Below are 25607 nucleotides of genomic sequence, written 5' to 3' on the forward strand. Positions count from 1 at the left end.
TCTAGGCAAATTGCCGCTTTCTCCTAACAAAACAACAACAAAGCATGTTATTGAAACATAAAATGATCGTAGAATTTTAAGTTAAAATTTGAGAACACAATTTGTTGAGACTCTTTTTCCACCCGTAATTATCGAAATTCTCCTACTGCAGAGCCATCCAAGGACAGGATTAATGATTAAACATGAAATATTTCGATTAAATATTTCATGTTTAATCGAAGCATTTGACTGGTCGAAAAGCATAACTATACATAAACGCAGAAACCATGCCCAGAAGGGCTATTAATTTCGTTTTGGCATTTTGGGTCGAAAATTTTAACATTCTGAATCACTTTTCAAATTGTTGCCACCAAATATTATCACCGTGTATTATATTTAAAGAAATTTAAAAATGAAGAACAAGCATAAATGTATGCATGTTTCTCGCTTTGTGATGAAACGACGGTATCTAGACCCATCCAAATTTGAATAACGTACGTCTCCACCCGAATATGGGCATCTGGAAGCCCAAATTTGAAAGTTGGAATTTGTCTCATTATCTGTTTCATATTTTGCAAAAGCATTTGTGAGTGAGGTTCTGATTAAAAAAACTCTATGATTTCCAAACAAGCAATGGCAACACTGCACGGAATGTTTTTTTTTTTTTTTTTTTTTTTTTTTTTTTTTTTTTTTCATCTCTAGCACACGAGGCTGTGTATCGGAAATCATACAGATATGCTTTTTAAAAATTATTTTGTGATATTACCGTTGAATTGAATTTTTAAGGTTAAGTGAAGAACGTGATATTTAATAAATAAAGGTAACACAAAAAAGTTAAAAAAAAGTCCCTTTGGGTGTTATATAATACCTGAAAGGCTTTCATTTTTTTAACAGTTTTGGGTGTTTTTTTTTCCGATATATTACTAAAACATTAAAGGTAAGGGAATACTGTTGCGCAACTTTCCTTGTTATGCAAAAATGTAAATTCGGCGGTTCACAAGGCTAACGAGCGTAATGTTTACCCGCCATTTTTATCTAGAAAGTTAATAACGACCTCAGATAATCTAGAATGTTATGTGAGGAATGTGATTACAAGGGAAGATTTTTCAGCCCGTGTTTGTAGTTCAGTTTAAGTGCTCGACTGATGAAAGAATATTTGCTCTCACCTGCAATGGAATTTTTATAATTTATTTAGTGGTGTCTTCTTCCGAAAAAGATAAGCATGTAAGTTTTTTTTATTTACCTTTAAAGTAATATTTTTATTTTTATTTGTTTGATAAAGGTAAGCACGTAAATTTGTTATTTACATTTATCGTGCGTTTTTTCATCTAACGCAAGGAAATAAATAATTTTATTTAATTATCATTCATATGAGCAAGAACATACGATCAGCAACGAGTGTTTTTTACTTACGAATGGGCAGTTACACTCTTTTTATAATTTTATTAACTCTCTCGAATTAAAATGCTCATGTTAACTACGGTTTCAGATATTTATATGCGTGTTAAATAAATTCCATGCAAATAATGCAGTTCCTGGAAACCGTTTAACAAAATACAGGCCTAGAAACCTAAGACTTCGAGGGCCGCTTCGAAAAGGAATTTCGTTTCGGCATTCCGCATTGTATATATTTTTCGAAAGTGAAATTTTAATACGTAATACAGTATTTTTATTCATGAATTCATAATAGAGTAGTTTTCACGGATGCATCTTTTCCCTTAGACAGATAGCTCCAATAAAACAATCGAATAATATTATATTTACTCAGGAGGATAACGGTTTCACTTTTCTTTCATTTAGTTTTTTTCAAGCCGATTTCAGTACTTGTATTTGTGCATCGTAACTGATGCTGCAGGTTTCTGTCAGTTAAGGACGCATGCGAGTTATATTTCGGGAATTTTATTTTGGGAGGGAAAAAAAATCTGAAAAGTTTCAGACTTTATATTGCGCACAAACGAGGCTTTTTTTTTCCTAATTTAGAGACACATACGCATTTCTAAGCCAAATTGTGCTAAAAATATTTAAAAATAGCATATATTTGTAATTTCCGATAGACAGTTTCGAGCACTGGAGATAAAAATGTTTTGGTCCTTACGGTATTGCCACTGCTCTCTTTGAAATTCCTGAGTTTTTTAATCCAGAATTCGTTAAAGTGTTATAAAATATGAAATAGACACCAAATTCGAACTTCCAATGTCCATGCGCGAGTGGAGGATTATGTTATTCAGAATGTAATGACTCTAGGTACCGTCGTTTTTTCACAATGCGGAAAACATGCGTACATTCATTCAAATTCTTCAATATTTAATTTCTTTAAATATAATTCGGGACGATAATATTTGGGGGCAACAATATATGAAAAGTGATTCAACACAAAATGCCATTTTGAAATTAACAGCCTTTCTGTGCTAAAGCGAATTTGGGCTTAAAAAAAGATTCAGGGACGTAAATTGCTCTAAAACAATCGCAAATTTTTCTGCCGCATTTCACAAATTTCGTGTATTCCGCCAGGGGCTGCAAAATTTTACAGAGTGAGCCGCATGCATAGCAGCTATGAGATGTTACATCCCTGAACCAAACAGTATTTCTTTAAGACTTAAGATAAGTCTAGTCTTATCCATACACCTTCCTACGGCTTAATCTTCTAAACGTTCAGAAAGTGGATTCCCTTAAAAGCATGCAAATATCCACTATAAAAACATTAATTTTAGTGAAAAATATAAAAATAGGATGATAAATTAAATTTCCCCAAATAGTTCTAAAAATAATTTAATAAAACATACTTACATATTTTGCACACTCATTTAGGAAATAAACGTGTATGTACGCAAATGGAATATGATATAACATATGATACGATATATAAATAAACGCGCATTCAAGCATCTATATTTAATTTTTATGCATTCTTTATAATACTGTCTGTTTTTATATTTTATGTGTTTGCCATTTACTTACATAGTGCGTTCATGAATTGCGTTAAAATTTGTTTTTTTCTTCTTTTTCGAGTTTAATATTTAATACAAACATACATATTTTTACACTTGGACATACGTACAGTATTTTTTGTTGCTTAAACGTTTACTTTGAAATGAGAGCAGCCATGTAATGTAGGTTTGTGTTCGAGAACTCCGTATTATAAAAATGACATTTTTTAAGTAAAATTTTAAATAAGCCAAAGAAAACAATTTTCCATCTCTTCAGTAATGCAAACGTAAAATTTAAAAACTGAATGCAATATTTCGTTTTCCTTGATGTTTGTCGTAAATGCTGTTTTGTTATCTTACATATAGTGCTTGCAAGGGTAACACTTCGTTTTTCATTTCCGTTAAAAACTAACGCTCGCAGAAAAATTATAATATAAAATTTGATGATATTGTTCATTGCTGTCTTTCTCTGTTTGCCGAGTTTCATCACTTTCTGGCCACTTCTTCTTGGTGTTGCATTTTCACTATCGGGTATGGTATTATTGGAGAAGTCAAACAACAAGAATCAGCGTAATATTTGTAAATTTTGTATGTGCAGAATTATTATAAAATAAGTTAACGTATTTGAGTTTTTTAAGTTAGGTACGACAAGAATTTTACTTTCTGGATTGAAAAATTCAAATTTTAAAGGAAAAAAGAAATAAAATTTCAAAAAATCTGAAAGTTTTTCAGATTTTAAATTACGTCCACAGGGGCGTTTTTTTAACATTTTTTATGTTACCTTTATTTATTAAATATCATGTTCTTCGAACTTAAACCATAAAATTCAGTTCAAGAGCAATATCGCGAAAGAATTTTAAAATAAGCATATCTTTAGAATTTCCGATACACAGTCTTGCGTGTAGGACATAAAAATGTTCTTTCCTGTAGAACGTTGCCATTGCTCGCTTTGAAATCCTCGAGTTTGTTAATCAAAAATTCGTTAAAGTGTTACAAAATATGAGATCGATAATAAAACAAATTCAAAATTTCAAATTTGGTTTTCCAGATGCTCATATTTGCAGGAAGATTACATACATTTATGAAGATTCTTCATTATTTAATTTCTTTTAAATATAATGCAAGGCAATAATATTTGGTGGCAGCAATTTAAAAAGTGAAACAACGCTTGTAGTGAATCAGCGCAAAATGCCCAAACGAAATTTAGTCCTTCTGGGCAAATTGTGCCTTTGGACTAATAACAGTTTGAAAGTTATAAACAGAAATACCTTTATAACTATAATGAAACTTCTCATCAGTGTCATTAGCATATATATATATATATATATATATATATATATATATATATATATATATATACACAAAGATAGTTATAAGATATTATTTCATGAAGCTTAGCACTACTAGTATATCATAATGTAATGTGAATATTTTGTATTTTTAAATAATATTACATAATTTAAAATGAAAATGTATACATTTTTTCATTTAAGAAAAAATTATGCAATATTATTTAAGAATACAAAATATTAACATTACATTATGATATACTAATGCTAAGCTTCTTGAAACAATATCTTTAATGTCCTTGTATTGAGCTAGAAACCATATATAAATGTAGTATTAAAGCTCTTTAAATATCTTGCATGCGTTGTTCAGCAAAGCTGAGTTTGGTACAGAGAGATTATATGGAATTTTCATTTCGAAGGAAGCAGTTAGAATAAGGCACTATAAAGGCTAATGGAATTTCGGTGGCGGGAGCCGCTGGAAAATCCGGAAGCCGTGCTAGTAAACTAAACTTTTCGAGAAACACCAAAGGGACTCAGGGTCGATGGAAACCTGATCTCAGTTGAATAACCTTATTCTTAGTAACAATTATACGAGCCTCGTAGCAAATTACTTGTTCTTCTTAGAGACTTTCTAGAATTATTTTAGACTTCTTTCAAATGCTTCTATTAGAGTTCTAGAAGACTTGTTAATTGCAATCGTAAGCAATTAAACTCACTATTTCAAATTGCTTTCCCTCTCCTTTTACTCAAAGTCACATAATTTTAGATAAAAAATTTATTTTTTTAAGAAGTATTTCACATGTTATAATACTTAAACGGAGAATATTTATAATAATGCTTATATTATTTAACATGTGATTGGAGTAGTTATAAAAAATTTTATTCATGCATTATTCATTCATGGACGTAAAAGGAAACTAGGCATACCAAAAAAAAATTAATTTTTATTTAAGATTTTACAAAATATACATAAACTCCATTCAAGTTGTACTACAAAACTTCAAGTTCGTAAGTGTAAATTATTCTGTGACTCCTAACCCTTTATTAAATCTATCTAGTTTTCCAATTAATACTACAGCACGTTAGGATTCTTTATTCTAACCTTCAGTAAAGTCGCCTAGCGTGCCGAATACTACTAAGCGGCTGTATTTTGTTTTGGGTTTAGATTAAATGGAAATTAATTAACGAACTGATAGACAAAACTAGAAACAGTTACTGAAATCATAGTTTATATATAGATACAAACTGATTTACCCCTTAAAATTTCCGGTGTATTTAGTAGAACTGGAGTATAAATTATGTTTATGGGAAGCAGAAGTTTAACATCCAGATCTACAGTGATTGGAACTTAACGAAAAGGACGGCTAGCTGAACTAGATGCTGTTACTGAGTTAGCGTTACAGCTAGTTAATTAAAGCTGCTAACTGTTAAAGACATGGTATCGTATTAATCCACAGATAAGGCAAGCGCAGGTAAAGCTCGTAGCAGAGAAGATACAGTGAAACTTACGATCATGAACTTGATTCTTTCAGGAAAGCTGTTCATCAAACGAAATAATTTTAGCCGAAGAAATGAATGTAAAATGGATTAATTCGCTCGTGAACCGCATATAATTGCTTATTTAAACTTTATAACAATAATTTGTGCGCAAGTTCACAGCCCATAACAGAGTAAAATCACTATGATAATCTTCTTAGGTACCATAAATTGTATCCCAAATTTGGTTAACTGACAGCGAATTATCGCTAAGCCTAAAATAATATCGGTAAGTAAATCTTTGCTTCTTACTCCGTTTTGAATGAATTTCGGGAATCAAAGAACTGGGTCCCTTTTCGATTCGTCTTTTACTTCTAAAAACATTTCTTCCACAATCGCCTCTTGTAGATGCTTTTGAAGTTGTAGTTCTTTCTTCTTACCTCATTTTTATGACTCTCTAGTAGTTTTTATGGCTACGTCTTTATTGTTAACAATCTAGCCATTTTTTTTGGCCTAGAAACGCAATATTGTAAATAACATAAAAAAGTCTTAACTGCTCAAAGTCTCTGCTTGCAAATCAGTATGATCATAATTTCCTCCAGGCCGAATTCATCGCTCTGTAAGTTATTTACGGCCAAGCTTTGTTAATGAGAGTTAGTGATATTAATTTGTTAATGATATATAATTAAGTTTGTTAATGAGAGTTTGCACTTTGCAAATGAGAGTAAAGAAAAATATTTTAATGATATTTCTAGAAAGCCTGAGTGTTAGTTATGTGACATAGATTACCTCAAATCATCTTTGAAAATCATGTGTTTATGACCTGAATGTTCGTAATTCGAGAAACCGTTCGTCATCCGAGGCAATTTTATTCAAATAATTTGTTCATGAATCGAATTGTTCGTGATCCGAAGTTCCATTGTACTTGATATTAACTTTACGTTGCGATTCTTCTACTAACTGTTACAGCTATATCTCAACACCCCTTTCCATCTTAATTATTAAGTTTTTTAATTAATATCTCGGCTGATTAAATTCTCTTACAGAGAATGATCGAAACGTCTTCCCACGAATTTTTTAGGTCCTCTCGAAACTCAATTCCTCGCCGTTCCGCAGAAAATGATGTTACAAACAACCAATCAACCAAACATAGATGCGCACAGATTTAATAGTATTAATTTCATTGCTCTTTTCTATTACTTCTAAAGCATACTGATATCTTTTTAGTCCAAAGGGGCAATTTGCGCAGAAGACTATTAATTTCGTGTTGGCATTTTGCGTCGATTCACGATAAGCGTTGTTTCACTTTTCAAATTGTTGCCACCCAATATTATAGCCCTGTATTATATTTATTTAAAGAAATTAAATCACGAAAAATATGCATGAATATATGTATGTTTCTCGCATTGTGATAAAACAACAGTACCTAGAGCTATCAAATTTTGAATAATGTAATCTTCTATAGAATATGGGCATGTGGAAGCTCTAATTTCAACTTGAAATATGTTTTATTATCGATTTCATATTTTGTAATACTTCAACAAATTTTTGATTAACAAACGAAACGATTTCAAAGCGAGAAATGACAATACTGTACGAAAAAAAAAACATTTTTATCTCCAGCGCGCGAGACTATATATCGTAAATTCTAAAGATATGCTTATTTTAAAATTATTTTGCGATATTGCTGTTGAACTCAATTTTATAGTTTGAGTACGTAAAACATGATGTTTAATAAATGAAGGTAACACACAAAAAGTAAAAAAAAACGCCCCTTTGGACGTAATTTAAAATCTGAAACCTCTTAGATTTTATTTATTTATTTATTTTTTACTTATTACGTGCTGCACCCTTAGGCACAGCATGGAACGTGAGCGATGTCCGGTCTGGATGATGTAGGTTTTATTTAAGGGAAACTGGCTCGTATGTACGGTGCACATTCGGGAAAACACAAAAACACTCAAGCAGTCAGTCCGTTAGCCATACTCGAACCGCTGACCAAAACTACCAGTGTTCAGCGGCTTTTAACGTTCGACCGCTGGTGAGCCAATATACTGATATTAGATTACATTTTCATAAACATATTTTGAATAATATTCCATGCTTTAAAAACATTCAGGGTTTTTCACATCTAGTGCACAGTAGGGTAAGCCATATGAATCTGAACGTCAATGAAAATTCCCGTCTGTTCTTCTCTACGGAAAATTTCATCGTCTGCTTATGCCTTCATTCATTTACTAAGCAGGTTTAAGAAAGAATTCCAATCGGCATCAAATCAGACTTTTTTTTTTTTTTTTTTTGTTGTTGTTGTTTAGTTTATAGTACATAATGTTAGAACTTGCATTTCTAAGAAGAAGGAAGACTTCGTGGAGGATATTTTAGGAATCCTAGCCAAACTGCTTCATATTCATGTTAGATATTGGAAAACCACGAACACTTCCAGTAACTCTCCCGATCTTCGTAAATGTATTAAATTCAAATGCTATTTTATTAGTATTACATTTCTAGCGAAGTACTGTATCTTACAATCTGAGACACAATTTTATGTTTCATTTAGCAGAATGTTTTAATTTTAGCCTTGAAATCTTTATTTTTATTATCAAAAATTTTTAGCATTAATTAATCTAGAATCGATGCTGGCGAGAAACGTCCAATTTAATAATTGTAGATGCAAATATATAATGAAGTAAAATGCAAAATTATTACGATTTTATTTTATTTTTCACTTTATTGTTTCATTGCTTTAAAAATCTAACACAGTTAAGATTTCCGACTACGTTTTAATCGTCAGTTTTCATGAAATATTTCAAAAGATTCTTTTAACTTTATTTTAAAGATTATACGTTAAGCTCCCTAAAGCCACTTTTATTTTGTCTCTTCAGTAGCAGAATTATTTTTTGGCGGTTCTTGTCCTACGCCGTTAACCGGAAGTTTCTTTTTATGAGCCCAGAAGTTGATGTCTAAAGGTGCACAGACTACTCTAAATAACTTTAAAATGAAACCTTTTCATTTAAATACTTTTTGTGCTGTACAAAAGATGATTCTGAAACTTTCTATTTGTTATTAAGTGCTCAGGAAAAAGACTAATTATTATTCATTTTCATACTTGGTAACATTTTCTTTTCCTTCTGTTTGTGTTTGCATTACATTAAACTTAATTTGTAAAAACTTGATTTTTTTTTCAACTTCTATGTTACCAGAAATCGTTAACTTAAAATATTATTGAAGTAATTTTGTGAAACTTTTCACAAATATTCTATGAAATATTGCGTATTAAATGAGCTAAAAGCTTAGGTTTATCTATATATCTAGAATTGTTGCTGTTGTTACATGTGGCTTTATTGGAAAAATCAGTCTAAACATATGAAACAGCTCAAGTATCACACAAGGACAATGATATATAATAAAAAAGAACAAGCATGTAAAGTAAGAGCCAGAACATATGAACATGGGAACAAAAGTAAAAAGTTAAAAATTTAAAAAACAAGGAATGCCATGTAAGAGATGTAGTCTTTATAAGGAGTTCATGAAAGCTCTGGCATTCCAATATAGTTAACTTATCTCACCACGTTTCTGAGACTCCTTGTCTAGTTCTGGGCAGATAAGGAAATGCTCTGCATTCATGAAACCCGAATTGCAAATTTGGTATATACTAGATGGAAGGAGCCAATTTTATTAAGATGATGTGGCATGTAATCGTGACCTGTTTGCAGTCTGAAATTAGCCACAGCCTCTTTATTGGGTTTTTGACAAAACGTTTTCCAAGTTGCTTGAATGTTAGCCCAGGATTTGCCTGTTGATTTTGCTACCTGGTCAGATTTAACAGTATCCATTAATTTCTCAGAAATAAAGTGTGACTCAGGAGGAAGTGGTTTGCTGTTTTGTGGCTCAAGTGTTCCTTTCTTGGCTAGTGAGTCTGCCTTTTTCGTTACCGTCGATACCTACATGTGAAGATATCCATTGAAAAATGATTGTTTTGTTTTATTTTTATGAATAAAGTTCACAGTTTGTTTTATTTCTGAGGTAACCTGGGTCCGTGATATCCTTAATCCACACGTGCAGGGCAACGTAGGGAGGCATTGTTACTCGCACCTGTGATAGCTTGAATTCCCACATGCCTCCTGAGTGGTGCTAAATGAGTAACAATTATGGATAAGGCGGCTCAGAGTACATCTAAAATTTTTTGAGATAATTTTATAAGTGAAAAGAAAGAAATTTCTTGAAAAATTGTTAATGCATATATTTAAACGGGAATATTTTATAGCCATTTTATTTTATCACTTATTTAGTTCATTTAATTCCTTATACCTTAATAAATATAAGGGGCAAAAATTAAAATATTGATGAAAATTTTTGTGACAACATATGTAGTAATCCTGAAATTTAACACATATTTAACCCAAAATGTGAGGGAAAAAATTATACTTTGATAATATATTTATTATGTTTATTACCTGTTTCTATCACTTCTGTATTCTGTAGTAGTATTCTGCTAAATAAATATTTATTTATATACTATTTTCCAAAATCTGGGTGTCGAACCTAATCTGATACCAAGGTGAAGAATTAATTTAAAATCACAATGCAGTTAATCCTTGTCAAACGCGTGGGTTACGTCAAAAATACGTAGCGCGCTCAGCAAAATTGCATTCTTAAGAGTTACCATATAAATATTATATTTTTAAAAACAATGAATTTCGCTTGGGACAACGACTAAAGCAACTTTTTAAAAGTTTTGTGATAAAGAGTACAGAGATTTTCAATGTTTCATATAAAGTGTCTTCTTTCTTCATTTGGGTCTACCTTAATTGCAAAATTAGATAGTTCTAGTGCCTTTGTAATAGTTAGTTTAATTTCTTGCAAATTGAAGGCGCTTAATCATTTTCCCTATCCCTACTTTCATTATCGGCTGGTGTCATAAAATCTCTCAGTTCTTCATTCATGGCTTCTCGATCTTCTTCTTCTGAGTAAATTCTTTGACCTTATCGTCTTCTGCAACCCAAACCCTTCTCCACCAGCTGCTTTTACCATTTGTACGGGTTCTTTGGCTTCTTTTTAAATTTATGGAAATCTTTTAGAATTGTATCCTTTCAAATTGCAATTTCAAATGTACTAATTCAAAAAGAAAACAAAATAAACATTGACAAATACTTAATTACAGCTGTCTGAATATGAGTGAAATGATCGGAACTTGCTCAGAGTCAAGAGTATCTGTGACAAAGCAGCCAACGGTCTGCAGCGTATCGTGTATGAATTTTAGATTTTGGAAAATTAAATCGAAGCGATTAAGATTATGAGTATGTGCAATATCGCGTTTCGCAAATATGTGCTCGACAAGGATTTCTGTTTTGTTTCTTAAATAAATATGCCTACGACAAATTATAAATACAAAAATCATAGAAATGGAATTAAAAATTTTACATTTCTGTAGTTATTATTATTTTTGTTATTATTATTATTGAGAGAAAACAATTTAAAAATTAAATGATTACAAAATTACCCATAAAGATTCTACAGAACTTAATTCTAAGCAAAATAACTTCAAATTAATCTATTTTATGTAGTACCCCTTTATCTTTGACCACAATGTCTATTTACCTTATGAATTGTATTTTGAATTATTTTGTGTGATGCCTCTTCTGTGATAAGATTATTTTATCGTCAAAGCACATAGTTATTTCAATTGAATAAAATTTAATTACTACTTTTTTCATTTTAGGGTATTTATTATTCTGACAAATGTCAAATTCCTTTTTATCTTAAACTTCATCAATATGGCTTTATCAGATAGAGTAGTTATGACCAATAGTGGACCAGTACAAGGAATAACAGCTTCATCAGAGCCAGAAGTAGAAGCCTTTCTAGGCATCCCTTATGCCGAGCCCCCTGTCGGTAGAATGAGATTCATGAAACCAGTTCCAAAACGTTCCTGGTTCGGAGTGTATGATGCATCAAAATTAGCTCCAACTTGCATACAGAATGCTTCAGCACAATATTATTATATGCCTGACATCGAGAATATGACCGAAGACTGCCTATATTTGAATATGTGGGTTCCCTACTCTAGAAATGGAACTGACTTAAAACCTATAATTTTCTTCGTTCATGGTGGAGCTTTCAACATGGGCTCTTCTAACATGCGCATTTATGATGGAACTAGGATGGCAAGTCGTGGAGATGTTATAGTCGTTACCATAAATTATCGTGTTGGTGTAATGGGCTTTTTTTCCGCTTTCACGGAGGAAGTTGAAGGAAATATGGGTGCTTATGATCAGGTTCTAGCATTAAAATGGATTTACAACAATGTTGAAGCTTTCGGAGGTAACCCTCATCACATTGTTTTGATAGGTGAAAGTGCAGGTGCAGTGTCAGTTTCCGGACATCTTACAACAAATATATCAAAACATTTCATCAAAAGGGTCATTTTGCAGAGTGGATCTAGTATACAACCAATGAATTTCGACAAAGATGGACGGCTTTATAAATTTTCACAAAGATTGGCCACCCTGGTTGGTTGTGCGTACAAGAATATTACGCTGAGAACAAATCCGCGACTCATCGTCAGTTGCTTGAGAAGATTACCGGCTAGGGCACTTTCCGCTGCTGAGGGTATTTTGATGAAGATCCATCCAATAACATTCCTTCCTCGGATAGGCGTTCCTGATGTGCCAAAAGCAATTGTTTACAATTATCTGGAAGGGAATTTTAAAGACACGGAAATGTTAATTGGGGTTAACAAAAATGAGGGTACATTCTTTCTCACTGCAGCTGCTCCTGATTATTTTGGAGTGTATGGAATAGATAATATTAAGACAGTAAGCAAACGAATGGCTTATCAAATAACACGATTCATATACAAGAACACAGAGCAGACGGATGAAGGGAAAATCGCCGACTTTTATGTGAACAGTGTTAAAAATGGGACTTCGGATGCTTATACTCAAGCGATGAGTGATTCGCTTGGAGACTACTTGATAACATGTGGCTCTGTCTTTAACGCTGAGATATGTTCTTTACGTAATCCTGTGTTCTTCTACGTATTCAGTCACCGCCCTTCTTCTACACCTTTAGCAGAATGGATGGGATGTACTCATTTTGATGAACTAGAATATGTATTCGGGAATCCATTACATGGAAATTTCACCCCAGAAGAGGAGCAACTGAGTGAACGACTCATGGATAGATGGTTAGCCTTTGCTAAAACAGGGTAATTATATTCTTCATTTATTCATTTTAGAGGATAAAAATTTGAAACAGTTTTATAGTAAAAGATCTTATAGTTAAGAATGTTTGAACATGATCCATATGCGTTGTGTCTATTCATTTTATAACAAGAGGTTTTATTGAAGACGTGCATTCGTTTGTAAAATCTTTGTCTTCTTTTATTCTGTTATCTTTATCATATATTTAACTGAATCTTATTCCTACATTTAGTACGTGGATAAAATTAATTAAAATGATAGCTTCTTGGCGGACTCTAGTTTTTAGGGCCAAACAGTATATACTCATGTATGTTTTGTTGAAGTTCTATGCAATGTAAATACATAGGAGATTTCCTAACAAAGATATTTAGGGAAAGTATAATTCCCAAGGCAGAAAACTTTAGTTGTAATAATACATCATATAATATATAATCTTACAACCATCGATTCTATTACACTTTTTAATATTATGCTCACAGATTTCTATATGTAACTTTCTTCATATAATATTGCAAATTACACGAATACACCAATGTCAAATTTTTAAGTCTATATAGGTATCCGTGTATATAATATATATATATAAGATAAAAATCAAAATTATAATTAAAATTAGCAATAGCGCCTTAATTCCTTATTTTAGTTTGGGTACTTCCCCCTCTATTCTAAAAATAATAATGAGTTTTTCTGGACTGATTAATTCCAATATATCATATGTCTTTTACATAACAATGACGACGTAGCTAATTCGGAACTAAAACCGAAACCTTTCTCTTAATAAGTGCCATACCTGGTAGCTACAGATTTTGCTTCTGCTCCTCCTCAGCGAATGTAGATTGTTGTTTACTGCTTCTTTTCTCACCTCAAAGCTATCAAAAGTTATGTAAGATAAAAATTAGGTAAAACAAAATTATAAGTTGAAATTAGCAATAGCCCCTGAATTTCTCATTTCCATTTTAGGATTTCTTCTGTCTATTCTAAATTTAGAATAATCCATATCATATGATCTTTACATAATGATGATAACGTAGCTAATACGGTACCTAAAATTTCTCGAACACTAAGGCTTTCTATTAAAAAGGCTGATATTTCATAACTTTGCGGTGAGGAGAGAAGCAGCAAACAATAGTCTACTTTCGCTGAGGAGAAGAAGCAAGATATGTAGTTATCCTGTATGGCAGCTTATTAAAAGTCATATGATATGGATTATTCTAAAAATGGGGCAGTATAGGGAAAGTTAGTACTATTTTTAGAGTAAAAATGGGAAGCACCCAGATTACAAAGAAGAATTGAGGGGCTATTGGTAATTTACGTTATAATTTTAATTTACTTAAGTTTTAATTCCATCGTATATGTATGTAAGATAAAAATATATGAATCAGAATTATAATATAACTATAAGCATTAGTTCTTCCTCTCTATTCTAAAATCGTAATAACTTATCTGCATTGCGTCATTCAAATTAATCATGCGATCTTACGTAACCGTTAATACCATATGCCTCTTGACGACCAATCACCGAATTGTAAACCAAAACTTTTCTCTTCGCGTGCTTCCATCTTTCATAACTACGCACTTCAGCTTTTGCCCTCTATTCTGCTAAGATGTAATTTCGCTGGCTTGCTTTCTATCCCAACAATATCAAAAATGTAAATCTTCTGTGGAAAGGCACGACTAGAGTGCCAAGTGATTGTGGCCACAAATATCAACTGGAAATAAAAATGGAATTAAAACTGCCTCGACTGCCAAGTTCTTTAAATACTACGCAATCAAAATTCTTCTTCAATATGGAAATAAGCACGCATCTACACTGCTCCGTCTTATTTCCTGTGCTTTTATTATTACATGTATATATATGTAAAATATAACAAAATGCGATAACTGCTTTAAAAATAATTGGCGACTTCAAAATTAACGATTCTAGATTTGGTGCTCTTCCCCTAAATTCAATTTTTCTGCCAAATTCGAGATCCTTCCATAATTATATAACGACCTCAAATTAACCAAACATGGCTTAGAGTTCTTTCTGTATGTACTTAGTATAAACACAAACTGCGTCATCTTCTTCTTGCTTCCACCGCACCAAGATCGACGCTGCTTTACTTGTCCGTCTAAAATGATATCGCCCCCGTTAATTTGTGTTTATAATATATTATTGTATTTGTATGTGATAACAAATTATATTATCTACGAAGAATTATTCTAATGTGCGTGGAAATAAAGATGGTAATTAGCTGACTTGGTTTGGTATCAACATCTTCGTCCCGTCTTGCCGCTCTTCAATCTCGACTACGAATTAAAATATTATATATATATATACGGATAAAAAACGTATACGACAAAATACGTATTTTTTATATTATAAACATACACACACACACATTATTTATATATATATATACAATATATGTATGCATGAATGTGTGTGTGGGGGGGTAATATGAGATATACGTAGGATAAAGTATTGACTTTAATTTATAATATTTCCTTAAGTCTCGTATGTATTTAATTTATTTATTTCCTCTTTCTATCCTAAAAATAGTAACATTTTAAAATTAAAGCTCTCTGAACTGTATCATTTCAAAATTAATATATGTTACATGATCCTTGCATAACAGTAATGATGCATATACATACATAAGGCTTCAACCAATAATATTGCTGCGATTTGCAAACTGAAACGCAAGATACTTTGTAAGAAAGACATAGAATTGTAACTTTATTAATAACCGTACTAGAAACTTTGCGTTTCTTCTGTTTCCTGCTATTGTTGCATTAATATTTATGATTGCCAGCTGTAAAAAAGATATTTGACCATCAATTTCGCTTTTAAAAGAGAGCATCGTTCCCTTCTTAGAAAAGATGCAAAAACTCCATAGAGTAATATTCACAAACGATCAAACTTTCGGCGCATACTGCAATCATGCCCAGCACTTACTGTGATCGAAATTCGATGATGGCATGCCCTCAGTCTCTCTTTCTCTACTAAATGGTCACAAAAGTCTCCAGATCTTGCAAACTAACTTTCGGTTTTGGTAAGCTGCCGTTACATGTATATAGAGGTCGAACGTCTTTATTGGCCTTAGCAAAAGAAATTATTCTCTATCAATAATTACAATTGAAATTCTCTTCAGTGTTGTGCTGATTGTCATGCCACATCTAACGGCCATTCTCATGAATGGTAACCGTTGTATTGAACATTTGTAATCCTAGCTACGTTGCAAACAGTGTTGCGCTACTGTATATAATGTTACTTGGCTACAGTATATACCTTATACATAATCGTGTATCATCCTAAGTGGCTATACATACAGTAGTAGAAATGATACACTTATACATTAATATACATTTATACATGGTAAATGATGCATTTATACATTAATAGAAATAGTACACTGACAATGAAATATGCGCATTAATACGAAAGATTTTTTTAACAAAAAAAAAATTGTGTTTGATTATGTGTTATCATTAATCGTAACCTTTCGTATTAATGAGCATATTTCGTTGTCAGTATATTAATGTATAAGTGTATCATTTCTACTACTGTATTGTATAGCCACTTAGGATGATACACGATTACGTATTACCATTATTCTTCATCTATCGTATAATGTACAAGTGCAATTTTTCAGTTTTTCATTTCCATTAATGTATAACTGTTTAAGTGTACCATTTGCACTAATATATATGTTCAGCCAAGTAAGGTAATACACGAATGTGTGCAATCATTAATTATCATCGTTCACAATGATGCACAATTTTCATTCTCAGTGTATCATTTCTGTCAACGTATAGGTGTGTATGTATCATTTTTATTGATGTGTGCATAGCCCAGTAGAATAATGCATGGTTATGTGTTTTCATTTATCGCCATCATTCGTATTACTGTGCATATGCCGTTGTCAGAATATCATTGCTATTAATGTATAAGTGTTTCTAGTAGTATCATTTCTAGTAGTTTATGTATAGTCATACAGGATGACACACAATTACGTGTATTCATTAATTGTCATCTTCTGCATTAATGCGCCAGTTGCATTATCAGTGTATCATTTCTTTTAATGTATAAGTGTTTATTGTTTGCCTATCTCATTAACCACTTAGACCAATAGACATATGTATCCATTTAGACCAATAGACAGCCAGTGTACCTATGTATGAAACTTTTTATTAATTCTATTACTGATATGCATAAGCCCTTGTCTGGCCACGAGAAAACTTCATATTCTCCATTAATATATTACTGATGCAGCCTCGCAGGAAGCTGCGAGGGTTGTGTTGTTCTAGATAGGTGCGGGTACCGGACGACACCTGATTTGTCATATTAAGCAGTCTGGGAGTCCGGGGCCTGTATATAATGTTGACACAACTGAAGCATCACCTTTTGGTGCGAAATGTTACTCTTTTGGCAATAAAAATCTTTCACTATATAAAAAACACCTTATCACTCTGCTTTTCCTTGTTTACTGTACTATAGTAAGGATGATAGCTTGATAAAACTTATTTTCCAAAAGAAACAACTTACAGTTCTGGAACTTAACACAAAAGTTCTCGCACAGCTCTTCTCAGTAAGACAGAGCACAATCAGTAATTACCACTGCAGGCTACTAATAATGTTAAACACTGCAAAGGGCACCAAAAGAGAAAAGCTCCAGCGGAGATCTCTCAGCACTTTGAAGTCAGCCCTGAATTAAAACTGACAGCTGATGCTCTATCCGTGCGTTTTTCCCCGACAGCCGAAAAACCTCTAGTACTTTCCATTCTTAAAAATTACTCGAAGGCATATGCAGTGTAAGTTAAGTAAGGGTGGGATTCGGTTACAGTTGCATACACGGATCCATTACCGTTATTCAATTACAATATGAATTAGTTAAGCAGAGACCAAAAAAATGTCTGCAAATGATCGCAGAGTTTGGTAATTTCTCACTAAATGTAGAGAAAAAAAATTAGTCCCCGAAACCATCAGCAACTTGGCGATAGCTTGCCAATTCTTTTACTGATACTAAATGTACTCTTATTAGTCGAATTATGATTGAGGGATGTCTTTCATATGCTACAAATTTGTCCTGCTCTCTCTAACAGAGTTTAGGGAAAATTATCATATCACTCATTTATTGAAATCTTACTGTACAAATGGTATTCCCGTAATATCAAGAAGTACAGATTTTAACAATGCTTTTAAGCAAAGAAGAGTAATTCGAAACATTATTCATAATTAATTAAAAATTTACACTATTTTTCTGCTTGTTAATTATTAAAATATCAAACTGAGCAGATGTTTTAGCTGTGGAGTTTGCCAGTACATGTTAGCAGCAGCAGGAAAGTGACTGGTGGCACGTATGGTTTCGTTTGGTTTGGTTTATGTAACTATGGCAAAGCCTTGAGGCCTATCTGCCTTAAAACTACGTATTATAAAGGATAATATTCTCGTAATGACTCAAATATAGTTAGAATAATGTGGGGACAAATGAATAGGTTTTAACTATTTGTGTTTTGTTGGATCTTGTGTAGACACATAGATATAACAGATCAAGTAAAACCAAATGCTGATTTCACCCGGCTGAAATGCCGCCCAGACGGTATAATGGTTAGGGGAAGCTAATGACGTACCAATGGGCCCGGGTTCGAATCTCGAAGAAGGCATGCATGTGTATAAATCCATAGTGCCTTTGCGGCATGGGGGCACTCTAAATATATGGTGAGCCGAAAGTTCTGTCGTGTGGTTTGATGGTAGGAGATCCACGACCACCCCGCGGGGTGCTCTTCGTGAAAACTGGAGTGGAAGTAAAAGTCCAACCTCCTTGAAGTTCTGGTACCATTCATCCATGACATTCATGGACAAGACAGTTGACAGTTGAGAGCAGAGTCTGAGCACCCGTGCAGCTTACTTAGACTATTCGGGTCTAGTCCAGGCTCCTCAACTATCCGGGGCAACACCTCATGGGCCCCATAAAGGCATATATTGTTCCTATATCATAATACTATATGCTTGCATAGTTCATAATATATGCTTACATAGTTACATAGTTCATAATATATGCTTACATAGTTACATAGTTCATAGTACATGCTTATATATGCTTACATAGTTCATAACACATTGAGCCTGTTACATAATACATGCTTACATAGTTCATAACACATTGAGCCTGTTGCATAATACATACTTACATAGTTCATAACACATTGAGCCTGTTACATAATACATGCTTACATAGTTCATAATACTTTTCATTGGCCATAATACATACTCATGGACAAGATAACAACAACCGGTTTAAATAACAGGGCCGATCAAGCTATTATATATCTTCATTATTCTGGCGTCCACTAACCGTTTATTTTTAATGGCGGAGTATTTGGGGACTGTTTAGACACCTAGAACTCCTTCATTGTATATTCTTATAATTTCTTGTATATGTTGCAAATTTCTTATTAATTTACATGGACATATGAATTTATTTTTTTACCGTTTGAAAATATTGTTCCGTGCTTACGGGTTCGTAATGAATTGAATGCACGCAGAACCGATGATAGTTTGATAAAATTTATTTTTACTAATAGAAACAATTTACTATTCTGGAACTTTGCACAAAAGCACACGTACAGCTCTTCTGAGTATCACAGAGCACACTCAGGAGTCCCACTTCAAAGTACTCAGAACGTTTTACACATGCAGAGTAAAGCGCATTTAAAGAGCGAAGCTCACCCGGAGATATCTCAATACTCCGAAGTCGACTCTGAACTGAAAACCCAGGCTCTTTCCGGGCTTATATTGCTACTGAGAAATCTATTTTACCTTCCATTTCTCGAAATTACTGGAAGGCATGTGCGAGCCGGATACAGTTACAAATTACACATAAGCATCAATTATAGTTATTCAGTTACAATAACAGTTATATTATTACCAAACATCGCCAAGTGGTCGCCAAGTGTCGCAACATTTGGCGATGTTTCGCCAAAACCATTGCCAGCTTGGTGATATCTCGCCAATATTTAGCGAAGGAGCCATTTACATCAGTGTTAAATAAACTTGCCCCAGTAATCATACTTTTCCGGCAGAGCTTCGTCTCTTCCGATTTTTTATGTTACGTTATACAAAAAGTAATTTCACATATAATTTAACTGAAATTATTTACATATATACAAAACCCGTAAAAATATTTTCTTGCTTAATCATTCAAACAATGAACTTGAAAAACTCGTATGCGTTCCTTAATTTGAAAGCCAATGTAATTACAGTATGTCGAATTCTCTTAAATCTTGTTCCGCTTATAGTTTGATGAGTTTGGTTTTCTTCTGAAGCTCGTGTTGTTCTTGCGAATATACAGCTTAATATTGTAATCTACATAAACACTCACGTGAAACCATAAACTGTATTTACTTATTATTATTTCTGATATGTTTCTAATTAGTTTCTAAACAATGATAAGGAAAGAGCATATAAAGTGTTCTCTCCTTGCTTAATGCGAGCCTTCGTGATATAACTGGATAGAAATTGGAATGTTGAGAGCTAAAATTGACAACCTAGATTCTCCATGTTTCTCGGCTTTAGTAAACACCAAAGATTCTCTAAATATACTTCTTTCTTCCCACATTTGAGGTCTTTCTACCGAAAATTTAGCATTGTTGCAATCCATAGAAAACATGAAATACTCTTAAAGCTAGAAAACGGTGCCGTTGTTTAATATCTCATTCATCTCTAGCGACAATTTGCAAAAAGTAATTTGAAATAACACTTTCATGTTTCAGAAATAATTAACAGCTAGAATATCAAAAATTCTGATGTGTACACCACATGACTTCCTTATACGGCATATTAAATTATACGCATTTTTTCTTGCATTTCATTTAATTTATTAGATTGAATTAAACCTACTTCGCCGACAGCGCATAAACCACAATAGAATAAATTCATTCTTTAAAATTCACTTTGTTTACCATAGCGACAGTCTGGCGCTAGGTTTACTTACAGTATTATATTTCGTTATAACTCAGAATGCACAAAATGTATATCATTTAAAGAATTATCTAATCGTTGCCACATGTTCTATTCAAATACTATAATAAAGCTAGAACTATGTATAAAAGAAATTAAGCAAACAAAACAAAAAAGAAACAGTTTTTCACAGACGATTGTGTATTTCTCATTCAATTAATTCAGTTCTCACTTCGCGACAAGGCAAAAATATATAAAAACTCAAAATATCTGTATTAAAAATTACGAAGTAAATCTTAAATACTTATTTCCTCGAAAAAATTCCAGAAAGGATTAAGCATGATTTAATTCGCAATAATAAATGAAGGCGTTATTTTTGTGCTGCGAAGCTTAGTCTCTCTAGATTGGCAACAAATCTACAATTCTGCTGTTTCAAATGTAAACAAATATGTCCGCCATGTTATTTAAAACTTAATCGCACTTAAACAGCTTTTAAATTGTTGATAATTCTAAAAATACTGCATAAAGTCATAAAAACCTTAACCGGAAGATAAGAACAACATAATTCAATCATTTTTAAAGCAAAAAATGTACAATTTACAAACATATAAGAGTAAAGAAACTGAGATCACTGAGCCGGGTAACAGAGTGGATATATTTATAAATATATTTATATACGTTTGGCGCGGCCGATTGAAACCAAAATACGAGGTGCACATTTACATGTTATAGTAGTCTTATATACAAAATTTCAACGTTCTGAGGCTACTCGTTTTTGAGTTATGCGAGATACGTACGTACGTACGCACGCACGTACGTAGGTACGTATATACGTTCGTACAGACGCCACGAAAAATTCTCTTCAGAATTCATTTTAAAACAGTTTTTTAGTTTTTTTGGAGGAAAAGAGTCTTTTATTCTGTCCTTACGTATAGATTTCACGCAAAAACATCATTAAATTGCATTCGAAAGCGGTCGAAGTGGATATTTTCGTTGAAATATGCTGCCTGAAGCTTTTCGCGATTACAATACTTCAGTTTTACTTCGTACAAGGAAGTAAAAACAGTAGTTTAATAGAAAGTAAAACTAAACAGTTCGGTTCTAAATTATTAGCACAACAAAACGCCTTTCTAAATAACATATTAAACCTTTTTTTTTTGTTTTATTTCTGCGCTTTTTCATAGATTAACCCCCCCCCCAAGAGAGTTTGAATGATGTCGCGAACTACTCAACGGTTGTTTAAACATTCTTTTTCCTTCAAGTTATCTTTTACACTTTGGCAGTACTGCATATTTTAGTTTATGTTTAAAATATTAAATAGAAAGGCGGCAACAAATGTGTTAAATTACATAACTTCGCTACATAACTTTTAATAATATTTTATGTAAAAATTAACACCAACAATAAATCAGTTAACATTCCTCTTATGTATCCCAATTACATTGACACTAGTTCAAGAATATGCACATTCAGTCCATAAATTCACCAAAATTGAACTTGAAATGGAAATTACTAGTGTTTAGTAGTTTATAATTTTGCTACTAAGTTAAAAGATTTTTTTAAAGATAGAATGCATTTTAATCTAACGCTAAAAGCTATGGGTCAGAACCATCCAGGAATCAATAGCCATATATATTAAGAAAAGGATTATCGAGTGAGAATGGCTAAATGAGCAGATTTAATAACGGTTATTAAATTAGAATTGAGCAGAACGTGCACAAGAAACTCAAATCATTGATTTTATTTTGTATCGTTCCCATGGTTTGCTTGAAATTATTGCCACTGAGATAGTATTTTGTTTCTTTCAGCAATCCAAACATTCCTGGAACGCTACGATGGCCACAGTTCACGCTTCAACAACCAGAATACTTAGACATCGATGTTGAGGAAAGTGTACGTCTCAGACCAGACAAGTACAGATGCGAGTTCTGGCGAGATCGTTTCAAGTCTGTTATCGATGCAAATGTTATTCAAGCAGTGCGTGGACCACGCTCTACCTCATTCACCTCAGCACGTAGCGACTACATAACCACGTTATCCTCAGCGCATAGCAGCTGCTCTACGTTTATTTCCTTATTAATTTCAACGATATGGGTCTTAATGTACGCCAATTCGTTTTAAGCGTTGTTGAAGGAAAAACGGGGGGGGGGGAACGAGTCACTTAGTAACACTCAGCAAGTGAAACCACTGTACTTTAAACCAAACATGTCATCATCTAGTATTTCTTGGAGCTATAGACAATTTGATTCTGTATATAGTCTTACTGTAATAGAGTAGAACCTGCTGCTGTTTAATATTCAGCAATGATGTATCCTGAATCTTGAAATATTTTTATTTCCCATATTCATTGTTCCCTAAATCTTAACTGCAGAGTTGTTGAGTTGTAACACACCAACACTGCAGTACAATGCAATTTCAACATACATTTTTACCCAAAGGGTTATTAGTCTCGAAATAGGATTTTGCGTCAAATCACTCGAAATACGTCATTTCACTTTTCATTCGAGTCTATTGCCCTTAAGCAAAACGCAGCATATTTATCTTTCAAATTGAATCAGTTTGTTGTGGATTAAAAAACTAAGATACTTGAAAACAACGGAGGCAGTTCTTAAGAATATTCGTTTATTACTTTTTAATAGGATTAATTTAAATAATAAAAATACAATGAATTCATGATCTCTCTAATGAAAAATACTCATTATTTTCATGCAAAGATGTTATATATTTCTTGATTATTTATTTCATATTTTGTAATCCTTTAATGGATTTTTGATTAACAAACTCAGGGATATGAAAGCGAGCAGTGACAACACTGTAGAAATAAAACATTTTGATCTCCAGCGTGAGAGACTGTCTATCGGAAATTCTAAAGATATGCTGTTTTTAAGTATTTGATGATTTTTCTCTTGAATTGAATTTTATGTCACCTAAGTGCGAAGAACGAGATATATGGTAAGTAAATACACAAAATGTTAATAATAAAAACACAACAAAAAGTTTTTTAAATCATTGTACTAAGGAAATTGAACATTGATATGATGAACTAAGAAAAACTGAAGCAAAATTTTTAAAAACTAATCCCAATACTTTCCATTGCATCGGGAATTTTAAACATATGCTGCTACACATCTTTTAAAATTATTGCGATTTTGCTGGTGAATTGTATATGGCTCAAATGCGAAGAAAACGATTCTTATTAAATAAAGCTAAAATGGTTAATGGGAGTGAGTGGAATAGCAGATTGGTAGCCTGCAAGCTCAGCGAGATCGTGAAAAACCTTAACAAACCCCTTTGGGCGACAGTTAGAGTCTGGAACCTTTCGGAGTTTTTCTAAATTTTATTTTTAGTGTTGAAATTATTTTACATTTTTATTGTCCAAAAATACTAAAGTTATATTTTTAGTATTAAAATTGCACTTTTAGTATTAAATTTACATTACACTTTCAGTGTTATCTGTTGCTTAAAGACGCGTTATTTCATGTGTTACTCTTACTGCATTGTCATTTTCCGGAATATTGCATTTTCAGGTCACATTTGGATATGGAATAAAACAATCGTTCTAAATTTCCAGCTGTACGAGAAAATTGCACTATGTTTACAATATTACTTACAAACATACTTAATTGGCATTTTAAGTACAGCCAAATCATCGGGAGCAGGAGACAAGTATTTTATGAATTGCAATACAAACCCACAAATCACCTTCAACACCTCATCGCTATTGCTATTTAACCAATCGTTGTTTTTTAAAAGTATTATCCATACAGCATACCGCCCATACAGCAAACATCTAGAAGAAATGTCGATACCGAGCAATAAGAAATATCAATACTTAAGCTCATAATCTTGTTTTAGATAAAATTATAAATATTATTGGATTAATATCACGTCAGCATTTTACACAAGTACTAGCAAGTCCGAAGTCCTAGCAAATATTTTGTAAAGAACGGTTTATTTTTATTCTAGTGGAATTCTGTTTTATTGAAAGTTCTTCAATTCAGGTTTAATTCAAGCATTTTTTATTTTCATAAAGGATAATAAAAGATGCTTTCTTAGTGTTAACTAAGCAACTTACTTAACATACTGAATTATAGTACAAATATCCATTAGTTTAGTCTAATTGTTTGTAAAATAATTGTTGTTTTTTAAACAGATTCATACAACCTAATTGATTTCTGTATTGTAATTTGATTGTTATATTGTATTTCTGTGTAATTGCAATAAACTGTTAAATTTGCTAAGACGTGTATGGTATCACTGAAAAATACGTAAATTTTTAGCCCAAAGAGCGTTAGCCCAGAAGGGCTACTAATTTCGTTTCAGCATTCATTCACTGTAAACGGCGAATCATTTTCTGAATTGTTGCCACCAAATATTAGAGCCCTGTATTACTTAAAGAAGTTTAATAATAAAGAATCTCCATTAATGTATTGTTACGGTTTCTGTATTTAGTTTGCTATTTTTAATAGAATTTGTAATTACAATTGTTTCTATATTCAATATTCCCGTGCAATGCAGCACGAGACTTATTTGAGGAGAAAGCTTCACCAGAAAATTTGAAATGCAGGCGCACGCGCATTTAACATATTAATAAATAAATATCTCGTACTTGTATTCTTTTGCTATTCAGAGAAATAGAGAAAATACCAGAATGTTCTCGTGCAGGAATAAAAAGCTTTTAAAAGCCGGATTAAAACATCTCAATTCAGTTGATTATTAGTTGTTTACTTAGTGCTGTTGCTGACTGTAGCGAATTTGCTGTGGGATCGGATTAGCTTTCTCTTACGCTTTT

General features: G+C 32.5%; 2 protein-coding genes across 2 annotated transcripts in view; one reads left to right on the forward strand and one right to left on the reverse strand.

The window, feature by feature from the left end:
• The window catches only part of LOC118180047 (acetylcholinesterase-1-like), a 320676-nt gene that overhangs the window by 160078 nt on the left and 134991 nt on the right, over positions 1-25607 (reverse strand). The window lies entirely within an intron of this gene.
• LOC146995686 (acetylcholinesterase-1-like) lies at positions 873-25241 on the forward strand. Its single transcript, XM_085821636.1, has 3 exons — positions 873-1203; positions 11391-12878; positions 22624-25241. Coding segments are annotated over exons 1-3 (1803 nt in total). The 5' UTR covers positions 873-1201; the 3' UTR covers positions 22937-25241.

The sequence above is a fragment of the Stegodyphus dumicola genome, chromosome 8, assembly GCF_044657685.1.
Source record: "Stegodyphus dumicola isolate Sdum_Otavi_A_Nest chromosome 8, ASM4465768v1".
NCBI lineage: Eukaryota > Metazoa > Arthropoda > Arachnida > Araneae > Eresidae > Stegodyphus > Stegodyphus dumicola.